Source organism: Bos javanicus, chromosome 18, assembly GCF_032452875.1.
Source record: "Bos javanicus breed banteng chromosome 18, ARS-OSU_banteng_1.0, whole genome shotgun sequence".
Lineage (NCBI taxonomy): Eukaryota > Metazoa > Chordata > Mammalia > Artiodactyla > Bovidae > Bos > Bos javanicus.
The window spans coordinates 55,562,132-55,587,093 of record NC_083885.1 but is presented as its reverse complement, the minus strand read 5'-3'; the positions used below and the strand labels follow the sequence as shown (position 1 = coordinate 55,587,093).

Below are 24,962 nucleotides of genomic sequence, written 5' to 3'. Positions count from 1 at the left end.
CTCACCCCTTCCCTCCCGCCCCACCCCGTAATCCTGTTCTTCAAAATATGCCCAGGACTCAAGTCTCCCTCCTGAAGGGGTCATCCCCAGTATAGAATGGAATTCTCACGTGAATCCGAGGTGGACATTGACCCTGGCCACTTGACCCTGCTCGCTCAGGAATCTGGGCCACTCCTCGTCACTGGCACACTTGGACCCGTCCACTTAAAGCCACCCTTCCAGATCCCAGCTCCATTTACAGCCCAGCAGTCCTGAATCCTAGCTCACACCTTTCCAGGTGTCCAGGAGTCTGAGCCCCCGCTCCTTCCAAGATCCTAGTGATCTCTACTCAGGGTGCGCCAGTGACCCCGGCCCTTGACAGCGACCAATCCACTGAGGCCCTGGAGTCCAGGCCCAGTTCCAACTCGCCAAATATTTAGGAATCCTAGCTTCAGCTTTTATGGGACCCCGGTGGCCCAGTCTCCAGTCCAGCAGGGATCTAGCGGTCGGGGAAGGGGCTGGACCTCGCCCCCAACCCCTCCCCTCGGCTGCGGGGGCAGCTGAGCCAGAGGTCAGGCTGCGGTGGGGAGGCCAAGAGGGGCGGGGTCAGCTGGGATTGGGAGGGGAGACAGACGCGTGGGCGGCTGGCAGAGGGAGGGAAGGACCCGCAGAGAGGAAAGAGAAACTGGGCGAGCGAGGAAGAGAGAAAGTGAGAAGGGGAATCCGGGAGAGGAGGAAAGAGCGGTCGTAGAGGGCCATGGAGAGAAAGAGAAAGAGATTGTAAGGGAGAGGGAGAGACGGGGCGAGACAGCGAGGGAGAGAGAGAGAGAGAGAGAGAGAGAGAGAAAAGGTGATGGAGACTTAAAGACGAGAACTCCGTGAGTCCCAGAGAAAGAACTGGACAGAAACAAGAAAGACGGAGAGAAAGTGGGGTGGGGGTGCTGCAGAGGAGAGAAGGAGTGAGGGAGAGACTGGGAGAGACAAGAGATTCGAGCGCCAGAGACGCGGAGACAGAAGGTGAGACTGGAGAGAGAGAGACAGGGTAAGAGGAAGAGAGATCGTCCGAGGAAGAGACACCATCAGAGACAAAGAGACAAAAAGGGTGTGGATGAGCAGGTGAGAGCGGAGGGCTATGAGAGGCGACCCCTGAGAGGCGGCCGAGTAGGGGGACTGAGGCTGGGTGTCCCAGCACCCACGCTGCCCTCGTGTGCTCTCTGCCCTCCGGACCCCAGAGCTGGTAAGTCCCCTGGCTGAGCTGCGAGGAGCTGCCAGAATGCACATTCCTGGTGTCCTGGGACTTGGCAGGGATGTTTTAGGGGTGCAAGTGGGAGGGAGGGCAGGAGACAGGTAGCTGCCGGGGCGGGGGTAGCCCCGGAAAGAGTCAGGGAATGAAGGGTTCCTGAGCACAGAGAGGGTCAAATTCCTGGCCAGAGGGCAGGGGGGCAAGAATAAAGGGGCCCCTATTCTCTGGCCCGGGCTACAGATGACTCCCCTCTCCCCTCCCCACAGCTGCCAGGGCCGCCCACCTCTCTTGGCATCACTCTTGGTATGCGGTCCCAGGCCCGGGCCTCCCCCAGCACCCCCCAGGCTTCAAACAACAGGCTCTTTCTCCTCAGCCTCCTCCGACCTGCAAGCCCCTGACCCTGTCTCTGTCCCCACCCGGGTCATCTGCAGAGAGAGGCGCACACAGCTCCCTTTTTTCTCTCCTCAAGCCCCCAATGGAGGACGGCAGACCTCGGAGCAGTCTCAGCCTAGCCAGCAGCGCCTCGACTATCTCCTCGCTCAGCGGCCTGAGCACCAAGGTTCGACTTCTTGGTGGGGCTGGGGAGGAGCCAGGGGGTGCTCTGGGCTCCCCCATCCTCCTGTTTCCAAGCCCTGCTTTTGGCGCCACCCAAGGGACTCCGGTTGTCAAGAGCAAGGATCTTTAGCAATGGGGTCTGCCAGACCTAGCAAGGTCCCAAATTGCCCACCCGCCAAAGCTAGGAATTCAGAGGCACTCCCAGCTGTCCCCACCCCGCGGTATTTTCCTAATTTGAAGCCAGACTAACAACCCTGCATGACTCTGGTTGCTAGGATAAGGCCACTCCCCAGCCGTGACCTCCCCCCTCCCCAGCCAGGAACTCAGTGTCTACACTTATTAGGGACTAAGAAATCCTGTCTCTAGCCATGCCATCTCCCCAGTTCTGAAATCTGATAAAGGAAAGACCTTTCTCTGACCATAAGGCCTCATGGGGCCCGAGATACTTGCCTCCCAAATCGTCTTCCCAGACCAAAGTTCAGCAGTGACATTCATTTTCTTGTCCTCCAGCCCCTCCCCTCACTCATTTCCAGCTTCCCAAGTTCAGATTCTGTAGATTTGATTCTGACCTTCGTCAGCACCATTGCCAAGGAAGGGCATCCTTTGGGAATCTGGCCTGGGATATCCGTGGGGATGGGGATTGGGGGGGTGGCATCTATTGGAATGGAGGGATTTGGAGCTCGCACCACCACCCTGGATGTGGTCACTATGGAATGCCATTCCCTGGCAAATCAAAGGTGTCCTTTGATTCCAGCTGACTCATCACCAGGGACTCAGCCATGTTGCTGGTTCAGATCCCAAAGGCTTCGGATCTCCATCTCTGGCTTTGGTGGCTAAGGGCATGATCTCCTTGGCAATGGACCCTTTATTCCCAAAGTCCCTCCCTAGTGGTCAATGGCCTTTTCATTGACTCCAGACACCTCTCTCCACCCATGGAAAGTGTCTCTTAACTCTGCACTATGCACATACAATTCTAATGCCCAAACTCAGCTCCCTCCTTGACCAGGTTTCTAAAGACAGCTGAGCGAGGGCCTTGGGTTGCCTGGGTCCCACTGCATGCCTTACCAAGCCCATCCCAAGTCCGTGTTCACTTCTGTCCTCCTTGTCTCCTCAGAAGTCCACCCGGGCAGTGAGCAAGGTGCACGCCTTCGGCAAGCGGGGCAATGCTCTCAGAAGGGACCCCAACCTCCCTGTGCACATCCGAGGCTGGCTTCATAAACAGGTAGAGTGAGTGAGAGAAGGGAAAGGACCCTCCAAGTGATGTCAGAGGCTGTGCCTTTGGCTGTCCACCGTTTCTCTCCTTCCAAGTCTCCAAATATGTTTTTTTTTTTTTTCCCCTATCCCTGCTACCTCCCTTATTCTGTCAACTCGTTCATTCCTGCCATGACTACTTCTTGAACATTTACCCTGTGCCAAGCCCTGGGGCACATATCATGTCAATAAACAAGTATCTAGCTACATCCAAGATGGCAGGGATGAATAATAAATTAATGTATATAAAAATGGATTCGATGATTTCAGATGGTGGGAAATGAAGCGCTGTGAAGAAATAACACAGGCTTCCCCAGTGGCTCAGTGGTAAAGAACCCACCTGCCAATGCAGGAAATGCAGGTTTGATCCCTAGGTTGGGAAGATCCCCAGAGAAGGAAATGGCAACCTACTCCAGTATTCTTACCTGGGAAATCCCGTGGTTAGAGGAGCCTGGTGGGCCACAGTCCATGGTGTTGCAAAGAGTTGGACACGACCTAGTGACTCAGCAGGAAGAAATAACATAGGAAAATGTGCTGGAAGGTGGCTGAAGGATGAGAGCTACATTTGACTGTTGGTCAGGGAAGGTGTCTCTGGGGAGATGACATTTGAGCTGAATTATATGTCAAGAAGGATCCCACTGTGTTAAGATCTGGGGAGCAGAAGGAATCTGAAAGCAAAAGACCGTGCAGCAGGCAAAAATTTGGTGTTTTGTGGAAGCTAAAGTGAGAGAAGGAGGAGCGACAGGAGGTAGGGAAGGGTTCTTTAAGAGTGGTCCCAGACCAGCAGTATCAGCATCACCTGAGAACTTTCTAGAAGTCCAAATTGTCAGCTCCCACCCCAGATCTACTGAGTGGAGAACGCCGGGGGTGGGAACCAGGGGTCTGTGTTTTAATAAGCCCTGCTGCTGATTCTTATGTGTACCAGAGTTGGAGATGCCTTGTAAGGCAGCAAGTTAGGGTAAGGAATTTGAGATTTATTCTAAGTGTGACAGTCATCTCTGTTTTGAGCAGGGGATTCACATGATCTGATATATAATTTTAAGGAATCATGAGTGGGGACTTGCCCAGTGGTCCAGTGGCTAAGACTCCTCACTCCCAATTTGGGGGCCCAGGTTCCATCCCTGAATGGAGAAGTAGATCCTACACGCTGCAACTAAAAATCCCACATGCCAGGATGAAGATCAAGAGTGTTGCAGTTAAGATCTGGCACAACCAAATAAATAAGTTAAAAAAAATACTTTTTTAAAAGATCATGCTGCTCCTGTGGGAAGGGATGGAAGAGAAGAGGAGAACAAGGTTGGAGATGGATTAGTTCTGTCAGAGGAAATGGGGAGATGCAGGGTATGGCTCAGCATCACCTTCTTGACCTCTCTGTCTCACATGCCATATTAAATCGGCCAAGTTATCCTACAGAAAGCTGATGCCAGTGTGTGGTGAAGTATCTTTCTGTCCCAGTCTTTCTGTAATTTCTCAATCCCCGAATGACAGATGAGAAACCATGAGGTTCCTAGTGGAGAAATGACTTGCTTAAGGGCACGGTGTGAAAGTGCTGGGGTTGGGAGTCATACTCAGGTCCCGCTGTGTCTAAAATCTGTGTCCCCTCAGCTGCAGCCCACTGGTTTCCAGTTCTCCACCTGAATCTGTTCCATCTAATATGTCTCTCTTTTCCTCCCCTTTCTGTGGGTCTTTGCTTCCAAGTGTCGCTGTCTCCACCTTTTCCCCGCCCCTCTCTACTTCCACTCTGTCTCCCCAGGACAGCTCCGGGCTCCGGCTCTGGAAACGCCGCTGGTTCGTCCTCTCTGGCCATTGCCTCTTCTATTACAAGGGTCAGTGCCCCAGCTGTAATGGGGTGGGCGGGGGCCCCCCTCCCCGTCTCCCTTTCCTCAAGTCTCTGGGCCTCCAGGTCTCTGTGTGATCCGTTATCCCAGCCTCTCTTTTGCAGACAGCCGCGAGGAGAGCGTCCTGGGAAGCGTCCTGCTGCCCAGCTACATTATCAGGCCAGATGGGCCAGGAGCTCCCCGAGGGCGGCGCTTCACCTTCACCGTGAGTCCCTTCATCCCCAGTGGGAACTAAGGCACTGGGCGGTGGGGGCAGGCATGCAGCATCCATTACTGGAGATAAAAGACCTTTACCAGGGTCCATGGCATCCTTCTTTTTAGAGGGCCCGATATCCTGGTCCCCCAGCTCTCTCTTCTCGCAGGCAGAGCACCCGGGCATGAGGACCTACGTTCTGGCTGCTGACACGCTAGAGGACCTGCGGGGCTGGTTACGCGCGCTGGGACGGGCCTCTCGCGCGGAGGGGGACGATTGGTGAGTATACGCCTAGGCCACGCCCCTGATCCTATACCTCCAATCTGGGCCCAGCTAATCATCCCAAACTCCTCCCCTTGAGACCCTGACACCTTCACTGTCCAATCACTGGTCTTCTAGCTAAGGCGACTCCGCCCTTCAGGCCCCACCTCCAGGAAACTTCATCTCCAATCGGCAAAAAGTATCTCTCTCCGCCGACCACTTTGTCCATCAATATTCAGTTCAGTTCAGTTTAGTCGCTCAGTCCTGTCCGACTCTTTGCGACCCCATGGACTGCAGCATGCCAGGCCTCCCTGTCCATCACCAACTCCCGAAGCTTGCTCACACTCATGTCCATGGAGTCGGTGATGCCATCCAACCATCTCATCCTCTGTCGTCCCCTTCTCCTCCCGCCTTCAGTCTCTCCCAGCATTAGGGTCTTTTCCAGTGAGTCAATTCTTCGCATCAGGTGGCCAAAGTATTGGAGTTTCAGCTTCAGCATCAGTCCTTCCAATGAATATTCAGGACTGATTTTCTTTGGATTGACTGGTTTGATCTCTTTGCAGTCCAAGGGACTCTCAAGAGTCTTCTCCAACACCACAGTTCAAAAGCATCAATTCTTTGGTTCTCAGCTTTCTTTATAGTCCAGCTCTCACATCCATACATGACTACTGGAAAAACCACAGCTTTGACTAGATGGATCTTTGTCGGCAAAGTAATGTCTCTGCTTTTTAATATGCTGTCTAGGTTGGTCATAGCTTTTCTTCCAAGGAGCAAGTGTCTTTTAATTTCACGGCTGCAGTCACCATCTGCAGTGATTTTGGAGCCCCCAAAAATAAAGTCTCTCACTGTTTCCATTGTTTCCCCATCTGTTTGCCATGAACTGATGGGACCAGATGCCATGATCTTAGTTTTTTGAATGTTGAGTTTTAAGCCAGCTTTTTCACTCTCCTCTTTCACTTTCATCCAGAGGCTCTTTAGTTCTTCTTCACTTTCTGCCATAAGGGTGGTTATCTGAGGTTACTGATATTTCTCCCGGCAATCTTGATTCCAGCTTGTGCTTCATCCAGCCTGGCATTCCGCATGATGTACTCTGCAATATAAGTTAAACAAGCAGGCTGACAATATACAGCCTTGACGTACTCCTTTCCCAATTTGGAACCGGTCCCGTTGTTCCATGTCTGGTTCTATTCCATGTCTATCAATACTGCTCCCCCAGAAATCTCCACCCCATGAGGCTGCCACCCAAACAATGTCAGATTAAAAAAAGGAAAGGCTCTAGGCTGTCTCTGTCTACTTGCCCCATTGTTCGGTCTGGAGATTCATAGTTTGGGCCCAGAGACATGGATGGACCTTGTGGCGTTGCACAAGACACTACTCAGGCCTCAGTTTCCCCATCTGCAAAATGCGGACAATGGTTGATAGTGCACTACCTCCCTTTTTTTTTCTTTGTAGATTCCTTGTCGGTGAAATGAGAATAAGGGCTGTTATAAGATTCAAAGGAGTGATGTCTTTTTTCTGTGTCCATTCTTTAGTGGGCAACCGAGGTCATCTGCACGGCCCCAGACTGGGGAGGGTCCAGGAGGCCCCGGTGGTCCCCCAGAAGTGAACAGGGGCACGGAAGAGGGGCGCGGCTCAGAATCACCAGAGGTGGCGCGGCTCTCCAGAGGTCGTGGCCGACCCGGGCTGCTCACTCCCAGCCCCACGGCTGACCTGCAATCTGGACCCCGAATTCGGAGGACGAGGAGCCCAGAGTAAGTTGGACGAGGGAGCCTGGGATGAGAAGGTTCTACAGGGCTGAGCTTCCGAGGGCATTCTGAGGGCGTGGCCGAAGGGCAGGGCTGGGACTGGTTAGGGGCGTGGCTTAGCGCTTTCTCGAAGGTGTGTGTGACTTGCTGGACGCTTGCTGGGTCAGAGTCTGTTGAGAAGTCCTAAGGAGGGGATGTCACAAAGAGGGAAATTATTCGGGATCGAGCTACTAGAGGAGGGTTCTGCTCCAGAGAGACAATGAGACACACTGAAGGGAGGCACGTCTTTGAGGCTGACTTGATGGATGGTGGGATGAGGGAGCTCTTGTTGACGCAGTTCGCCTTTTCTCTCCTCTCCACAGCCTGTTCACACCCCTCTCTCGTCCTCCCTCGCCTCCGAGCCTCCCCCGGCCCCGTTCTGCTCCTGCACGCAGACCTCCGCCCTCCTCTGGAGACGCGGCACCTTCTGCCAGACCCCATACCCCTCTGAGTCGCATCGATGTCCGGCCTCCCCTGGATTGGGGCCTCCAGCGCCAGACCCTCTCCAGGCCCCCCACTCCCCGCCGAGGACCGTCTTCTGAGGCTAGGGGAGGAAGGCCTCCTAGGAGTCCTCAGCACTGGAGTCAAGAGGCCAGAACACCGGTGAGCAGAGATGGCAGGGAGAGGGACTACAATGCCCATATGGCCAGCGGGCTGCCTTTCCAGGCCAGTCTCTAAGCCATTGGCCCCTGGGTATCATGGAGATTGTAGTTCAGCATAATCGCAGCTGGGTTCAAATGTGAAAGGGAGAGTGAACTTTATCTCCTGTCAGTTCTCAGGGCTGTCTTCAGGCTAGCCTTTGGCAGTTATTACCCCTTAAACATTATGAAATAGTCCAGAATATGCTCCTCTGATACAGTACTGTGAGAGACAGTGTGCATTGCATCTGCCTCGTGTGTCCAGTTTTCTCTTTCCAAATTGGTCACCTACTATTTTCTCTGAGCATCACGGGATTGCAGCCCAGAAAATCCAGAGCTAACCACAAATGTGAGAGTAAGAGTAGACTGCAACTTTCATTGGTCCCTGGGACTGTTTGGCAGGCTGTTCATTTCTTATCATCCTGCGTGTCGCCACAGTGGCACACAGCTGGAGAAAAGATAGTTGAAGTTCGGGGGCCCAGTTCTGAACCTCAGAGAGTCTCCTATGGCACTTCAATGCCAGACACATCCTTTCTATATCTGTTACTAAGACATGCCAATTTCTAAACATCTCTATTTGAATATTCCTCCCAGGCCCACTCTGGAACCTCCACATATCTCCAGCTCCCTCCAAGGCCTCCTGGGACCCGGGCTTCCATGGTTTTACTGGTAGGTATCCTGGGGCACCTTGAATCTGCCAGAGCCCCTCCCATGCTTTCTTTGCTATAGTGAATGTCATCTCATTGACTAGTGTGCCTGGAGAAGGCTGGGCATTTCAGGGTGCCTGCATAGGTGCTATGTCAGTTTCCTAGGGCTCCTGAAAACTCAGCTCCTGAAAAACAGCCTGCAAACAGCATATGTATACAGAATACCTCTCCACCATTCACACAATCTTCTTGTTCAGTCGCTCAGATGTGTCCAACTCTTTGTGACCCCGTGGACTGTAGCACGCCAGGCTTCCCTGTCCTTCACCAACTCCTGGAGTTTGCTCAAACTCATGTCTATTGAGTCAGTGGTGCCATCCAACCATCTCATCCTCTGTCGTCCCCTTCTCCTCCTGCCTTCAAGTCTCTACTAGTACCAGGGTCTTTTCTAATGAGTTGGCTCTTCGCATCAGATGGCCAAAATATTGGAGCTTCAGCTTCAGTATCAGTCCTTTCAATGAATATTCAGGATCAATTTCCTTTAGTATTGACTGGTTTGATCTCCTTGTAGTCCAAGGGACTCTCAAGAATCTACTTCATCTTTCATTTGAGTCTTAAAGTTTTTCCATAGAGATTTTGTATGCCACTAGTTAAGGTAACACTGATAGTTTTTATATTTATTTGAATGGTGTATTCTTCTTTTTTAAAAATTATTTTCTATTAATAGTTATTGATGATGTAGAGATGTTTGTATCTTCCTTTTACATCAGGCATCCTTGCTGAATTCTCTTATTTGCTCTAATAATTTTTAAAGTTTTTTTGTTTTTTTTCTTTTAATAATTTTTTTCTGTTGGTTTTTAGGGCAGATGAGTGCATCATCTGTAAATAATGATGGTTTTATCATTCTCCTTCCCACCCTTACACTTTTCTTTTTCTTAAGTTACAGCTTTTGTCAAGATCTCTAATACTGTGTTAAACTGTCACAGTGGCAGTGAGCATCCTTGTTTTATTCTCAATCACAAAGGAACTGTCTAAATTTTCTCCATCGGTTATTGTATTTGCTATAGTTATTTGGTAGCAAAGCCCACTGGGTCTTCCTAAAGCCAAAAACCTAGCAATTAGTCTACTGAGGTTTGCTTTTGCTAAAGCTTGGAACAAAGGTAATAAGGACAAGGGGTGCCAGCCAGTAGAAATAGGGCTCAGCTCAGCACTGAGCTACAATGAGGACTTGTTTGGGCATGTGACCCCCAACTTTTCTCTTTCTCCTCAGCCGGGACCCCCTCTAGACTCAACCTTCCATCAAAACTTGGAGACAGATGTAAGCGCTACTGATGCAACCCTTGTTGAATTCGCAGAATTGGGGATAGAATGTTTTGGAAGGTGGGAGGGTGGGCAGGGCAAAGAGCCATGTCTGGTCCATTAGCAGCTCCTGTCCTCCTTTCTCCAGACTCTGCTGACCAAGTTGTGTGGGCAGGACCGGCTCCTGAGAAGGCTGCAGGAGGAGATAGATCAGAGGCAGGAGGAGAAGGTACAGGACTCTGGGACAGGGGAGGGAGGGGGACACTTGGCCTCTCCACCTGCCCTTAGCCCATCCTGACCCCCAGGATACGAGAGGATACCAGAAGCCAGCTTTTCTCTTGCCCTGAGGCTGGGTATGGTTTCAGAAGTCTAACCATCTTCTCTCTTGGTGCAGGAGCAATTAGAAGCAGCCCTGGAATTGACCCGACAGCAGCTGGGCCAAACAACCAGGGAAGCTGCAGCTCCTGGGAGGGCTTGGGGGCACCAGCGCCTCCTGCAGGACCGATTAGTCAGTGTGAGAGCCACTCTCTGTCACCTGACTCAGGTGAGCGTCTGGGAAGGGGCATACCTCCTAGGAGACCCCAGGACTCCAAGTGGTTACTAAAGGGAACTTTAGTTACTTTACCTTTCTGGACCTTAGATGCCTCTTCTGTAAACTTGAGATGATTAAAGTAATATTTACTTCTTACGGCCATTGTGAAGATCTCATAAGTATATGTAAACGAATCACAGAATATTTAACGCCTATGCACCAAGTATATGGTAAGCATTACCTGTGTTAGCTGTAATTATTGTTACTGTAAAATGGAGACATTGATAGTACCTACCTCACAAGAATTAAGTGAGAGCTAAGAACAGTGCCAAGTAAATGTGCCAAATAATGCTAAGTAAGTGCCGAATAAATGTTAGCTGCTCTTGTTACTATTGGGACTGTCAAAGAAGTTTCTGCTGCCCCATGGGGCATAAAGTTTGTAGCTTTGTCTGTCCAAGAATTCATTAGATCTGTGGACTCTGTCACCCTAGAGGAGTGCAGAGGTAATCCAGAAGATTCAGGAAAAGCTGTTCTATGTCTGCACTAGCTGTTCATTGAATGGCAGGTTCCACACAGATGCTGGGGTTCCCAGTAGTCTGAGCAGAGGCCCTTGGGATTGTGGTCCATATAGCCCCAGGGGACACTTCCTCCTGCTCAGCTAGGAAAAGATAGAATGGGGAAAGATATGGTGGGTGGGCATGCTAACTGTCTCTCTTTTTCTGGGACCTGAGGAGCGAGAGCGTGTTTGGGACACATACAGCGGCCTGGAGCGGGAGCTGGGCACCTTGAGAGAGACCCTTGAGTACCTGCTGCACCTCGGGTCCCCCCAGGTACACCCCTGCCCCAAGCCCCCAAGCCCTGCCTTGCTCTCCCAAGTTCACTCGGTCATCTCAATAAATGCAAGAAAAACAGTTATAAAATGTAATATCCTTTCAGGGTCTTCCCTCATAGCTCAATTGGTAAAGACTCCACCTGCAATGCAGGAGACCCCGGTTCGATTCCTCGGTTGGGAAGATCCCCTGGAGAAGGGAGAGGCTACTCACTTCAGCATTCTGGCCTGGAGAATCCCATGGACTGTATAGTCCATGGGGTTGCAAAGAGTCAAACACGGCTGAGCCACCTTCACTTGCACTTGACTTTCAATATCCTTTCATAATAAAATCTCTCAGCAAAGTACGAATATAAACTACTTCTTTAACCTGATTAGGCATCGATAACAAACCTACAGCAAAGCATTGTTGTTGACAGTGAAATACTGAAATCTTTCCCCTGATGTTCAGAATAAGGCCAGGATGTATGTTATTGCCAGTTCCGGTTAGCGTTGTACCAGGGATCCTAAACAGTACAAGTGAGTCTAACAAATAAGTCAAAGGTATAAGGACCAAAGAGGAAAAAGTAAAGCTGTTTTTACTTACAGATGATGAAATTGTATATGTAGAAAATCCAAAATAATCTCCAAAATAATCTGTTAGCATAAGCAAATGCAGCAAGGTAACTGAATGCAAGAGTAATACACAAAAATCATCTTCCTGTATGCTAATACCAACAATTAGAAAATAAGTATGTATAAACACTAGTGTTTACAATTAACATAAATTAGCTATCTGAAAGAAGTCTAATGAAAGATATGCAAGACATCTACTCTGAAAGCCACAAAATGTCATTGAGAGAAATTAAAGAAGGCCTATATAAATGGAGAGATGTACCATGTGCATGGATAGGAAATATACTAGTATAAAGATGTGGTCTCCACAGATTGACTTCCCCAGCAGGGATCTGCTGTCCCAGTACAATATGTGGAGATTGACAAGCTGACTTTAAATCGTCTCTGGAAGTGCAGAAGGCCGAGAGTAAGCCAAGGCAGCCTCCAAGAACAAAGCCCGAGGACGAACACAACTGGATAGTGTCTGACTTTAAAGCTACAGTTAACAAGAAGGCAGTGTAGTACAGACACAAATTTAGACGAATAGACTAAAGGGATGGAATATTCAGAAACAGACTCATATTTACTTATATGGTCACCTATTTACAACAGAGGCAACACGGCAGAACAGTGCAGAAAAAGACAGTATTTATGATAAACGGTAATGGGTCAGTAGAATGGGGAAATTTCAGACCCTTTCCATGGCTTACCGACTTTAACCCTCCTTGCATTTTCCCACCTCTGAGTAACAGATTCCTTTCCTCTCTCCAGGACAGAGCATCTGCTCAGCAGCAACTGTGGATGGTGGAAGACACGCTGGCAGGTCTGGGGGGCCCCCAGAAGCCACCGTCCAACACTGAGCCTGACTCCCCATCCCCTGCTCTCCAAGGCGAGGAGTCCTCAGAGAGGGAGGTGAGGCCACACACATCTTTGCCACCTCCAGTTTCCTGTCCCGTCTGCCCCTGGCCTAACCCACTACCCACTCACCTCTTTAACCCTTGATCGGCTAACCAACCCCAGGTACATATCCTCTATTTCCTCGTTTGGTATTATGGTCATAGTCCAGATGTATGCTTGACCCACAACACAACAACTTGGTGAGTTGCCAATACCTCACAAGGTCCAGTTGCCTGCATCTCAACTCCACACTCAGTGATGACACGTCGGTAGCTTGAAATTGACTATGGTGGGAGTATTTACACCATGGAAATTGGCAGACTGCTGCAAAGGAGGGCTCTTTTCTTCCAGAGGGCATTTGTTAAACATTTACCTGATACCACTGACCTTAATCCCTCCCCTGCAAGGTTTTTTTTTTTGGTGGGGGGGGTAGTTTTAAGTTTAAATATTTGTTTGCAGTTTATTTTGGTTTTTCTAAATAGACATTCACATCTGTAAACAGTAGGATTTTGGTTTCAGCTCCAACCCCCAATTCCTTACAAGTTTTTATTCTCGCACATTGGCTAGAACTGCCATTTGTTGCTGTTCAGTCGCTAAGCTGTGTCCAACCCTTTTGTGACTCCATGGACTGTAGCACACCACACTCCCCACGGGATTTCCCTAGCAAGGATACTGGAGTGGGTTGCCATTTCCTTCCCCTGCAGGGCTCTTTAGAAAGTGACTAGAAAGTGCCTGACATAGAGTAAGCCCTCAGGAACCAGGAGCCATTGTGGTCATAGCTGAGTAGAACTGTTGCCGGCCCTGATCATCAGGTCATGTATCTGGGAGACCTGGATTTTGATCTCACCTCTGCTGTCTTTGTGACATCAGTCATTGACCTCATTCTCTGAACCTCAGTTTCCCCATCTGTCAAATAGGGATAATAATAGCATCTCATACATTTACTGAGGGGATTCGATGAGATAATTCTGGTAAAGTAGTTAACACCATGCCAGATGCATAATCGTTATAAAACCTCGCACATGGACCAGTGTGGGAATCCCTGGTGGTCCAGTGGTTGGGAATTCACCTGGCAGTGCAGGGGACATGGGTTCTATCTCTGGTTCGGGAGGATTCCACATGCCTTTGGGTGACTAAGCCCAAGTACTCCAACTACTAAGGTCCGTGCCACCTAGAGCCTGTGCTCCGCAACAAGAGAAGCCACCACAGTGAGAAGCCCATGCACGGCAACTAGAGAGTAGCCCCACTCGCTGCAACTAGAGAAAGTCTGGGCAAAGCCACAAAGGTTTATGTGCCAGGCACTGTTCTAAGCGCCTTCCTTGTATCCATTCGGTCTTCATATCAAAAGGGTGAAATGAGGCACAGAGAGGGAAAGTAACTTGCCCAAGGTCACACAGCAAGCAAAATGGCAGAGCTGAGGTTTGAAAACAAGGTCTGGCTCCTGGTTTTCAATCTTAATCCTACTTATGCAGTGTCTGTACTGCTACGTGCTTGAAAACTGTAATCCTAGTGATCTATTATCCACTTTCCTGACCTCCCCAGAGCCTGACGGAGTCCCTGGAATTGAGCTCATCCCGGTCCCCCGAGGTGGACTGGGGGAGGCCCCCAGGGGGCGACAGAGAGTTCTCCATCCCTCGCTCAGGTGAGCATCTGGGGTTGGGAGGGACTCACTGGGCATTCTGCATCCTCACCACATCCTCACCCGTCCCATTCTGCTCCTCCAGGAATTGTATCTCCAAGGGTCTCCCGGGCTTCCAGCCCCGAGGGTCGCCGCCCCACTTCCCCTCAGCCAGGAACCAAGGTAGGCAGTCCATCCAATCTCCTTGGGTCCATTGTAACCCTTTGCCCACTACAGATCCCCTACTTCTGGGGAAACATCTGGGAGAGGAGCATTCTAAGCCACACCCCAGAGCAGAGAGAGAGAGATTTGTTAAGAGCACTGGGATTGAATTTTGTCTCTGCCACTTCTAACCTGTGTGACTTTGGGTTGGTTAAGAAACCTCTCTCCCTCCATTTTCTCATCTGCAAAATGGAGCTGATAGCAGTGTCTACCACCCAGAGCTGTTGTGAAGAGTCCAACTAGGTGAATGCCCCTGAAGTTTGAAAGTAGTGACTTTGAGCAAGCACTTCATTGATTCATTCATTCATTAATCATTCATTCAACAGACATTTATTTAATGCCTTCTTTGCTATCTAATAAGGTAGCCAGCAGCCACATGAGGCTATTTAAGTTTAAATGAATTTAAATGAAATAAAATAAAAAATCACTTTCATTTGAGGAATTCAAATATTCAGGAGATACACGTGACCAGCAGCTATCCTGTTGAATAGTGAAAATATAGAATATTTTCATCATTCAGGAAAGTTCACTCAGGACACAAATGTGAGCAAGATGAGAAAAAAACATCCTTCTCTCATGAATCTGACATTCTAGTGGGAAGAGGTAGATAGTAAATAATTGACTGTAAATTATTTTATGTAAGTGCTAAATAAATAAAAACAGCCTGGGGAGGGGATTTGGAATATTGGCGAAGGGATGGAGTTGTAAATGTTTTGATCTGGGGAGGCTTCTGTCAGGGAAGGAGCCCTGGGGATGTCTGGTGGAAGAGCGTTAGAGGCAAAGGGAAGAGTGTTTGCAAAGGTTCTGAAGAGTCTGGCGTGTTGGAGGAGCAGCTAGAAAGTCAGTGTGGGTGGAACCGAGTAACTGAGTAAGGGGAAGGGGGTGCTGATGAGGACAGAGAGGTAATAGGGGCAGATCGAGCCGGGCCTTGTGGTCCAACGTGAGGACTTAACTTTGACACTGGGTGAGCTGGGGCCATGGAGAGTTCTGAGCAGAGGAACGGGAGTTTCCACAAATGGAGACTGGTGCTCTCTGGCGGCCACTTGGGGAAGTGGACTGTGTGGATACCGCCTGAATCATGGTTGAGGGGGCCAGTGGGATATTTGGCCGGGACTGATAACAATTGTTTGCACTGACTTAGAAGTGGCGACCGGAGAGGGCAATGGCACCCCACTCCAGTGCTCTTGCCTGGAGAATCCCACGGATGGAGGAACCTGGTGGCCTGCAGACCATGGGGTCACTAAGAGTTGGACACAACTGAGCGACTTTACTTTCACTTTTCACTTTCATGCATTGGAGAAGGAAATGGCAACCCACTCCAGTGTTCTTGCCTGGAGAATCCCAGGGACGGGGGAGCCTGGTGGGCTGCCATCTATGGGGTTGCACAGAGTCGGACACGACCGAAGCGACTTAGCAGTGGCAGAAGTGGCGACATCAAGAGGGAGTCAGATTCTAGATATACTGGGTTTTCAAACTTTTTTAAAAACCCTTGGGACCTCAGATGCCGTTTTTGTTTTTGTTTTGGCTGCTCTCCACCAGCTTGCCGGTTCTTAGTTCCAGGACCAGGGTTGGAACCCCAGTCCTGGGTGGTGAGAGTGCCAAGTCCTAACCACTGAGCTGCCAGAGTTTAAAATGCAAAATGTTGCAGATTCTAGACTGGTAATGTGGTGCTTATACTGTGTACTGTGTGTGTCTGGAGCAGCGTGTGTGTGTGTGTGCTAAGTCGCTCCAGTCATTTCCGATTCTGTGTGACCCTGTGGACTGCAGCCTGCCAGGCTCCTCTGTCCATGGGATTCTCCAGGCTAAAATACTGGAGTGGGTTGCCATGCCCTACTCTGTCTGGAGCACATGCTTCATCAAATACATTACCATTCTCTAATAAAATGTATGAATCTGCATATGAAATGGGATAAAGGCTATAAATAATATCGCCATTTAAATGTCAAGCTAAAAGCAGAGCAGTAAATTACTTAAGTGAAGGAGTCAGTGGAATAAAATTAGATTATAATATCAGCCGCTTTTTATTTCTCAGGAAAAGGTTTAGTAAACATGTCACACATCCAAGTACAAAGGAAGCCAAGAACCTAACTATTCACACGCAGTGAATGCACACGACATCTGGTGGCTTGAGGACTCTGGGGACAGAGGTCATTGGTCGGGCCAGCAGTACCATCATCAAGTTGGACATAAGAGGCAGGACCATGGGTGGGGGTTCCTGAGGATTAAGCAGGTGACCTCTGTAGAGTTTCTTGCTGTGTCATCTGTTTTTTTTTTCCCCCCAAGCTGCTTACTTCCCCAAACGGAACGGACCCAGGCCACAGCAGTGAAAGTGCCAAGTCCTAACCACTGGGAGTTCCCTTGTCTGCTCCCTAATAAAGGGTCTTGTCTGGGCCCTGTCCTTTTAATTGAGTACACTGGTTAGTCTCTTGGTTGCTCATAAACACAAACCCCTGAAGGTCAGCAATGAACTGACTGCTCATTTCATCATTTCATCTGTGGGGAGTTTCCACTCTGTAGCCCCAAGGTCATCAACAGCATTGCTGTAATCTCCCATTTCAGAATCTCAAGCCACAGCCTCAGTTTCTTTGTCTCCCAACCAGTGCCCACTGAGCAAGTCATTGCTGGGACCAGTGGGAGCTTCCAGTTTTACCTGATCACCTTGGGTAAAAAGAACAAGGATCAGGAACTTCCCTGGTGGTCCAGTGGCTAAGAGTCGTGCTCCCAGTGCAGGGGCCCAGGTTCCATCCCTGGTCAGGGAACTAGATCCTGCATGCCACAGTCCCAGACTAGGAGACTTCCCGTGCTGCAACTAAAGTTTCCATGTGACACAGTGAAGATCGAAAGTCTTGCAAGCACAAATCATTGGGGACTTCAGGGGACAGCTCCCAGGCCACCTGGACATGTTGGGGATGGTTTCCTGGAGGCAGACAGACCTTGAAGAAGGAATCCATGGCAAAGAATTTATCCATGGCAAAGCAGGACAACAGCTGGTGTAAATGTCTAGACTGAAGTGGGGATTTAGGAAGCCAGGGCTTCTATTAGCCTAGAGGATACCTTTTTTGTGAATTAGAGACAGGCGCCCCCTTCTACGTGGGCAGAACCTGGAGCCATCAATGGAGGGCTCAGCCCTTGGGCAGTGAGCAACCCATACAATTGCACATGGCCTCTTTCGAGCACAGAACTCTGACCTCCGGAATGCCATCCACCAACTGAAGGGTAGTTCAGTTCAAGTCAATGAATTTGTCAGACCCTTCCTAACTGCCAGGCCCTACAAGGCAAGATCCCCAGACCACGTCCTATTTTCAAGGACCTATGTTTCTGAGTTTGCCAGTGTAGTGAATCTCTGCATCACAATCTCTAGTTTTTTTTTAACTTTGTTTTTGCTGTTTATTTTTTTTGGCTGTGCTACATTGCATGTGGGATCTTAGTTCCCCAACTAGAGATTGAACTGGCACCCCCTGCATTGAAAGCACCCTGTTTTCCTGTGGCTTCCCCCATCCTGAAGCTGGCAAACAGATTCTGCAGGAAAAGCATGGCCGCTGGACTTGGCAGGACCATTCTGATGCCCACTAAACCATCAGCAGATGACTAATCCAAGTACAGTGTCAAGAGGAGTTGCTGTTTCTCTCTTTCTCCCTAAACTTTGGCGAGTGCAGGAAGAAACCCCAAATTCCCTTATTTGTTCAAGATTCTGATCTTCTAGGGGCCAGCCCATGTGGAAGGTGTTGGGGGACCTGCCAGGAATTATTCCTGATGCTGGAGTCTGATGGGGGAGAGGCATGAATGCAATCCTTACACACATCTAACAGAGTTAAGCTATTTCCTAGGGAGACTCAGCATTAGGAAGCCTTTTAAAGGTTAGGTAAGCAAAAGAGTTTGGACATGACTTAGCGGCTAAACGAGGACGACAACAATAAGCTGTGTCTGGATGAATGAAAAAACTTTGGCTGTGCAGGAAACTGTACTCCAAAAGGGAACAGGCTATGCATGTAAAGGCATGGAGCGGATAAAGGAAAAAGCAGCTGCTTTGTATAGGAAACAAAGCTGAATTTATTCCGTTGTGGCTCAGATGGTAAAGAAGCGGCCTGCAATGCGGGAGACCTGGGTTCAGTCCCTGAGCTGGGAAGATCCCTTGGAGGAGGGATCCCTTGGCCACTTGGGCAACCCACTCCAGTATTCTTGCCTGGAGAATCCCATGGACAAGGGAGCCTGACGGGCTACAGTCTAAAGGGTCGCAGAGTTGGATACGACTGAGCGACTTAGCACAGCACAGGCAAGACAGACCTCTTGTAAGACCCAGCCGATCTGAGCAAAGCGAAGAGTTGATGTCATATGGCGTAGAGTTGGGACACGGGTGGACTTGTGGAGCCTGGAGTGTTGAGTTGTTCTATCATAAGCTGGGGAAGCTTTGTGTCTGTTGCTGATTGGCTGATTTTCGGAAACGCAGGGCCGGCGCTGATTGGCTGGCTTTTAGGGCGATGGAATGCCAGTTATGATTGCTTATTCGAATAGGTTTAAAAGCTTCTCTGTTGCTTCCTTACTATCGGGTGGAAACCAAATACTCAATCTGGCCTTTCTTAGGAAGAGAAGAACTATTTTCAGTGGTGTGTGTTAAGGATTGCTGAAAAGTGTTAGTCGTTCAGTCGTGTCCGACTCTGCGACCGCATGGACCGTAGCCCGCCAGGCTCCTCTGTCCATGGAATTTCCCAGGCAAGAAAACTGGAGTGGGCAGCCTTTCCCTTCCCCAGGGGATATTACAGACCCAGGAATCGAACCTGCATCTCCCGCATTGCGGGCAGATTCTTTGCCATTTGAGCCATCAGGTTGGGGCTGCACCAAGTAACATCTTGGGGGACTTCCCCGGTGAAGGTCCAGTGGTGAATGAAGATCCCGCATTTCCAATCCAGGGGGTGCAGGTTCAATCCCTGGTCCGGGAACTAAGACCTCACATGCGATGTCGCGCGTCAAAAAAAAAAAAAAAAAGAATTATCTTGGGAATGTCTCCTCCCCCAACCCTATGGGCGAGGGGAGCCAGGAATTTCAGAACTGATCAAGGAAAAAGATATAACCACTAGGTGGCAGTAGGACAAAGAGCTTCAGTAGGTCCGTGGCTGACCGGTTTGCTTGTGGAATAAGTCCCTCACTGCAAGGGACCCTCCAGAGGTCACTGCGTGGGGGCCACCGCCCAGGAGGAGAGGGACCGGGGACAAGGGGACTCACAGGAGAGAAGAGACTGGAGAAGGGACTTGAGGATCTAGGTGATGTGCTTAGCAGCACAGAGGGGAGTTTCCTAAGGGCAGCAGCCTGTTGAGGGGGTACGTGGGTGGGGTTTTTATAGCTACAAGTTAATCCTGCTTGTGGCTAGCAGATGCTGGTTACAACTTCAGGAAGAATTTAAAACAGGCAGGCTTCAAATGGCTAAAAATATCCACGCATGTGGGCTGTCTTTGAAGCAAGTGGATGTGTCAAAAGTTTCAGTTTGCCCCTGGCGGAGACTTTCGGGTCAGAGGTCTAGCCTGTTGTGAAGAAGTAGGTGATACAGGGCCAGGGAACTCCCTGGCGGTCCTGTGCTTAACACTCAGGGCTTTCACTGCAGAGGCGCAAATTCAATCCTTGGGAACAGAGATCCCACAAGCCCCACGGCTCGACAGGAAAAAACAAAAACCATAGGGCCAATTTCCAGGGGGCCGTGTGACCCAGGATCGATCAAATCAAAGCGAGTAAACTGCAGTGATTGGTACAGATCCAAGCTGTCTGCCTAGAATTTTCTAACTGGAGACTGCAGTCAAGAGTTCTATCCCCACTCACCTTCCCTTTGTTTTTTGCTTAAACAATAAATGTATTGTCTTGCAGTTCTGTAGGCTAGAAGCCTGAAATCTAGGTGTCCACAGGGCCACTCGCCTTCTGAAGGCGCTAGGGAAGGATCACTTCCTGGGCTTGCGGCATCATGACTTCACTGTCACGTGGCGTTCTCTCTGGGTTCACGTCTGTGTCCAAATCACCCCCTTTCCTGAAAGATAACACATGTTTGCTGCTCTGTTGGCCCCTTTCCTGCTCAGAGCATCCCAGATGTCCAACAGCCTTCCTTCATTTTATCCCGTCTCTGTCTCCTTCGTTTTGACTGGGCAGCTTTTCTGCTGAGCTGGTTTACTGGACTCACACATCACATGCCTGATCTCTTAGCAAATGGTTTTCCGGCCACACCCTTGGCATTCTCTTCAGAGCAAGCTTCCTTGCAAAGCAGATAGATTGAGAATGTTCCAGATTTCAAGTTCTCCTTCCGTTCATCCCCGTCCTCTCATGTTTTGAGTTCCTAAGGCTCTAAGCCCAAGATCAAAGTGTCGTCAGGATCATACTTCTGGAAGCTTCAAAGTTCCCTGGCTTGTGGCAGATAACCATAATTATCACAGGACAGTCTCCCTGTGTGTCTCTTCCCTCTGGTTATGAGGGCACTAAAGAACTTGTCAAGTCCTCCCTCAGGCAAACCCAAAATGATCTTCTTAATGATCTTAGTTACACAATAAATCTCATCCTTCATGTTAATGTTTTCAAAGCTGATTGAAACCAGACTTTTTTTTTTTTTTTTTTAAATCATGAGCAAACCAGAGTCCCGACTACTACTTCCAAGAGACTTGTTATGTCCAGAGAAGAGTGGGTGTTGATCAGGCTGGCACTACAGGTTCCAATAGGGCAGCTGATGGGCTTGAGGCTAGACAGGTGGGTGGGTAGCAACCAGTCACACAGGAAGTGTAACACCTTTGTCCTGAGAGCCTTGTGGGATATGGAAGGACTTGAGCATATCCAGCAGAGGGTCAGCCTGGGCTCCAGGTGTAGAAATAAGTCCTCAAGATCCAGGGTTGAACTTACTGGGAAGGGCAAGACACAGGAATTCTCCAGGCCAGAATACTGGAGTGGGTAGCCTTTCCTTTCTCCAGGGATCGAACACAGGTCTCCCGCATTGCAGGTGCATTCTTTACCAGCTGAGCCACAAGGGAAGCCCAAGAATACTGGAGTGGGTTGCCTATCCCTTCTCCAGGGGATCTTCTGGACCCAGGAATCAAACCAGGGTCTCCTGCATTGCAGGCGGATTCTTTACCAACTGAGCTTTGAGGGAAGCCCAAGACACAGGAGGCTGAGAGGTTCAGGGAAGAGAGAAAACAGAGGCCATGGTTGGAACCTCTAGATGTTTCTCATCTCCCCAGGTCCCCCTGGCCCGACCCCGGATGAGTGCTCAGGAGCAGTTGGAGAGAATCCGAAGAAATCAAGAGTGTGGACTGCCTCTCCCTCGCCCAGCCTCCCCCCGGCTCCTCACCCTGGGGAGGACACTGTCCCCAGCCAGACGCCAGCCTGATGCGGAACAAAAAGTGAGGGAAACGGGGGTGGGTCAGTGAAGCGGCAGTGGGTTCTCAGTTCCTGGTTGGAGCCTCAGTTTTCCTCTCTGTAAAATGGGGATTTTTTCCTTCCTCTATATCGGGTTTACTTGTACCTGTTTTGAATTCAGCATCCTGTCTCCCTTATCAGTGGAGAACAGGATGGGCCAGAGGCAACATCTCCATCCTCACCAGCATTCTCACTCCTCTGGGAGGAGTGGGTTTTAGAGCTGGATTGGAAGCTAAGTTTTCCTGTTCAGTTACTATGCTGTCAAAGGCAAAGAAAAAAAATGTATTTACTCTGTTGCCATGGAGATCACACTGCCAATCTGAAGATCAAAGTGTCTGGGCAGGATGGTTTTTTCACTTGTTTTTTGTTTTGGGCTGTGCCACTGCACAGCTTGTGGGATTTTAGGGCTTGGGTTCAGTCCATGTTTGAGGACTTGGCTGTGGCAGCATGGAGCCCTGCCTACTGGACCACCAGGGAATTCCCCATGGATAGTTTCATCTTAAGACTCTTCTAGGAAGGAATTAGACAAGTGGGGTGATTTTGTGGTTGTGATTGTTTTTGTAAATGGGGGGCATCTCAAGTCTGTTGAATATCAAACACTGATCTCTATGTCTAGCTAGTTTTTCGGGGGCAACAAGCTTCATTAATCATTTATGACAAAAGGGATGTGAATTTGGAGGGTCTGTTTCTGGCCTTGTCACAGGGGGCTCATCTGTGAATCTTGTCGATGAACATTCTATTAAAATCAAGTTAACAAGAAAAAAGGGGACTTTTATTTGAGCCAAACAGGATTAGAACTTTGGAGAGAGACTCAGAAAATTCTGAGAACTGTTTCACCATCTGTTAGAAGTCAAGAGGCACACTCGTATCTGTTTTCCAGACAAAAGATCGAACATCAAAATGACTTATTGACAGGACTTTCCTGGCAGTCCAGTGGTTAAGAGTTTGCCTCGCAATGCGGGGGATGAGGGTTTGATACCTGGTCTGGGAACTAAGATCCCACATGTCTCTGGGCAACTGAGCCTGTGCGCCACAACTACAGAATCTGTTGTTTAGTCACTGAGTCATGTACGACTCTTTTGCAACCCCATGGACTATAGCCTTCCAGGCAGTCTTCCTGACCCAGGGATGGAACCCACATCTCTGTTGAGCAAGTAAGTCTCCTGCATTAGCAGGCAGATTCTTTACCACGGAGCCACCAGGGAAGCCCCATGCACTGTGACAAACGATCCCACATGATGCAACTAAGATCCCAAGTGCACAACTAAGACTTGATGCAGCCAGACAAGTTAAAGCAAAGAAGCAAAATAACATAGTGATATTTCACCTAAAGTTCACCAAGGATACATAGTCTAGGGAAGCACATGCAAAGCCAGCAGCAAGTTACTATGATCCCTTGCAGACTGTGAAAGAAGCTATTTTTTTAAGAAGTTACATTGGTAGTGTCAGAAGAAAGGGAAAAAAGAAATGATCTTCAGAACAGAGCAAGCACTGCCAACTCTGAGGAGCTCTGGCAAATGTGTAATCCTGGTGCATACTGCACATTAGGGATGGAGGAGCCCCAAACAAGCACACAGAGAGACTTTGATCTTTAATTTTCCTGTCCTGTCTTAAAATATCAATTTCACATCATCAGGCTTATCTAAGTCATATGAAGCTGTTTACCAGAATGCAAAAAGGCGTGGGGAAGTGGTTGGGGGGTGGTGATTTTCCAAACTCTGTCCTCTTTCCCAGGAGTTCAGGTAAAGTTAAGAATTAGCAGGGTCTTTGGGGCAATTTTATCCTCTGAGCCCCTTCACCCTCAAAATGAGAACATGGGAACTTCCAGGGTGTGGAGTTCTAACGCCCCCATTCCTTTGCAGCCTGTCTTGGGACACTCAGGAGCCCAGAAATGGCTCAGAAGTTCGGGGTCCTGGAGCAGGTAAGGAATTGGAGATCGAGGCAACAAGGAGGGAAATAAAAAATAGAAGGGGAGTAGTATTACTGTTAATGTCTCTTGAGTACTAAAGTACAGATTTTAGAGTCGCTTGAGTTCTTGGGGAATCAGAAAACCCTAGTTCGCGGGGAGAACGGCAGTTCCTTGTTCTATAGCAAACTCCGCCCCCCTGTCAGGAAATCGGCGAAATTTTCGGGCAACTGGACTACAAATCCCACAATGCACGCGGGCTTCTAAAAAAGAGGGTCGCTCCACGTTTAAAATTCTTTAGAGACACGTGCTAGGGACTACAACTCCCAGAAGAACACGCGCGGCACTGTATCCTTTACTGTACTGGCTAATTGAAGTTTTCGCCAAACTCTTTCTTTCTAGTCCAAGGAACACCACCCCTTATTTGCTGACATCCGAAGGGCACCGGGAGCGAGTCCTCAGCCTCTCTCAAGCACTGGCCGCTGAGGCATCGCAGTGGCGGGGAATGATGACAGGTGAGAATGAGCTGGGGACTTAGGACTTCTAGGTTTTAGGGATGAGGAGGGGTCGGAGGTCTGGAATCTCAGGTCGTGATGGGGAGGGGTCTGAGGGCCCCTGGGAATCCTTTGTCTTGATGAGAGAAGACCTGGACAGGGCTTGGGAGTGCTAGATTCCAGGCAGGAGGGGGCTGGGGTGCAGGAGTGCTGAGTCTAGGAGAGCAGGGGGCAGGGAGGCCGGACTCCTAGGTTTGAGAGGAAAGGCCTGGAGGCGGGGGGCGGCGGCTGGACTTCGGGATTCCTGAGTTTGCCATTCTCATTCCCCATCCGTCCTCACCAGGTGGAAATTTGGACTGTCGAGGGGACCCTCTTCCCCCTGCGCCGCCGCCTCCGTCAGACCCCACGCCCCAGGCGTCCTCACCCCGAAGATCTCCAACAGCCAATTCCTGCTCCACGGGTTTCTCCCCCAGAGGTAGTGGGCGCGGCGCAGGCCCCGCCTCCTGGGAGCAGACCTGGGATTCCGAGCCCGCCCCCCCCGCCCTGACCCCCGACGAGGGGGCGTGGCCTCTGAGAGTCACCCTGCTGCAGTCCAGCTTCTGACCCGCCCAGACGTGGCAGCCAATCAGAGCGTGAGGGCGTGGCCTGGCGGGACCACTTGAAGATCTGGAGCCTCTCGCCTCCCGTGACCTAGAAATGGTTTCTGTGGCCAAAGTTTGCTTTTCCCAGCACTTGTCCAAATTTGGATTAAAACTTTGAACTTTTTAGTCAATAACTTTTTGTCTGTTTGAGGTTGTGACCCTGG

At 49.8% G+C, this 24,962-nt stretch overlaps 1 protein-coding gene across 5 annotated transcripts; it reads left to right on the top strand.

Annotated features, from left to right (window-relative positions):
* Positions 1–597: 597 nt before the first annotated feature.
* PLEKHA4 (pleckstrin homology domain containing A4) lies at positions 598–24,932 on the top strand. 5 transcript variants are annotated; one of them, XM_061388934.1, is made up of 20 exons: positions 599–1,216; positions 1,692–1,781; positions 2,892–2,999; positions 4,782–4,854; positions 4,971–5,071; positions 5,229–5,338; positions 6,853–7,071; positions 7,428–7,707; positions 8,337–8,411; positions 9,657–9,704; positions 9,834–9,914; positions 10,080–10,229; positions 10,949–11,047; positions 12,412–12,552; positions 14,080–14,179; positions 14,262–14,338; positions 21,580–21,741; positions 23,620–23,678; positions 24,066–24,178; positions 24,501–24,932. In XM_061388934.1, exons 2-20 carry the CDS (start codon positions 1,698–1,700, stop codon positions 24,758–24,760), a joined length of 2,340 nt encoding a protein of 779 aa, XP_061244918.1. In that variant the 5' UTR covers positions 599–1,216; positions 1,692–1,697; the 3' UTR covers positions 24,761–24,932. The 5 variants fall into 5 exon arrangements, with proteins under 5 accessions (XP_061244920.1, XP_061244918.1, XP_061244921.1 ...); XM_061388936.1 differs by lacking the exon at positions 21,580–21,741 and having other exon boundaries at positions 598–1,216; XM_061388935.1 differs by lacking the exon at positions 599–1,216 and having other exon boundaries at positions 4,727–4,854.
* Positions 24,933–24,962: the final 30 nt, after the last annotated feature.

Bases quoted from the DNA above. Each gene is read 5' to 3' on its own strand.
- PLEKHA4 (XM_061388934.1), top strand. From the start codon at position 1,698: ATGGAGGACGGCAGACCTCGGAGCAGTCTCAGCCTAGCCAGCAGCGCC. The intron at 7,708-8,336 runs GTGAGCAGAGAT...TATTCCTCCCAG, and splicing joins GTCAAGAGGCCAGAACACCG to GCCCACTCTGGAACCTCCAC. The intron at 14,339-21,579 runs GTAGGCAGTCCA...TCATCTCCCCAG, and splicing joins CCCCTCAGCCAGGAACCAAG to GTCCCCCTGGCCCGACCCCG.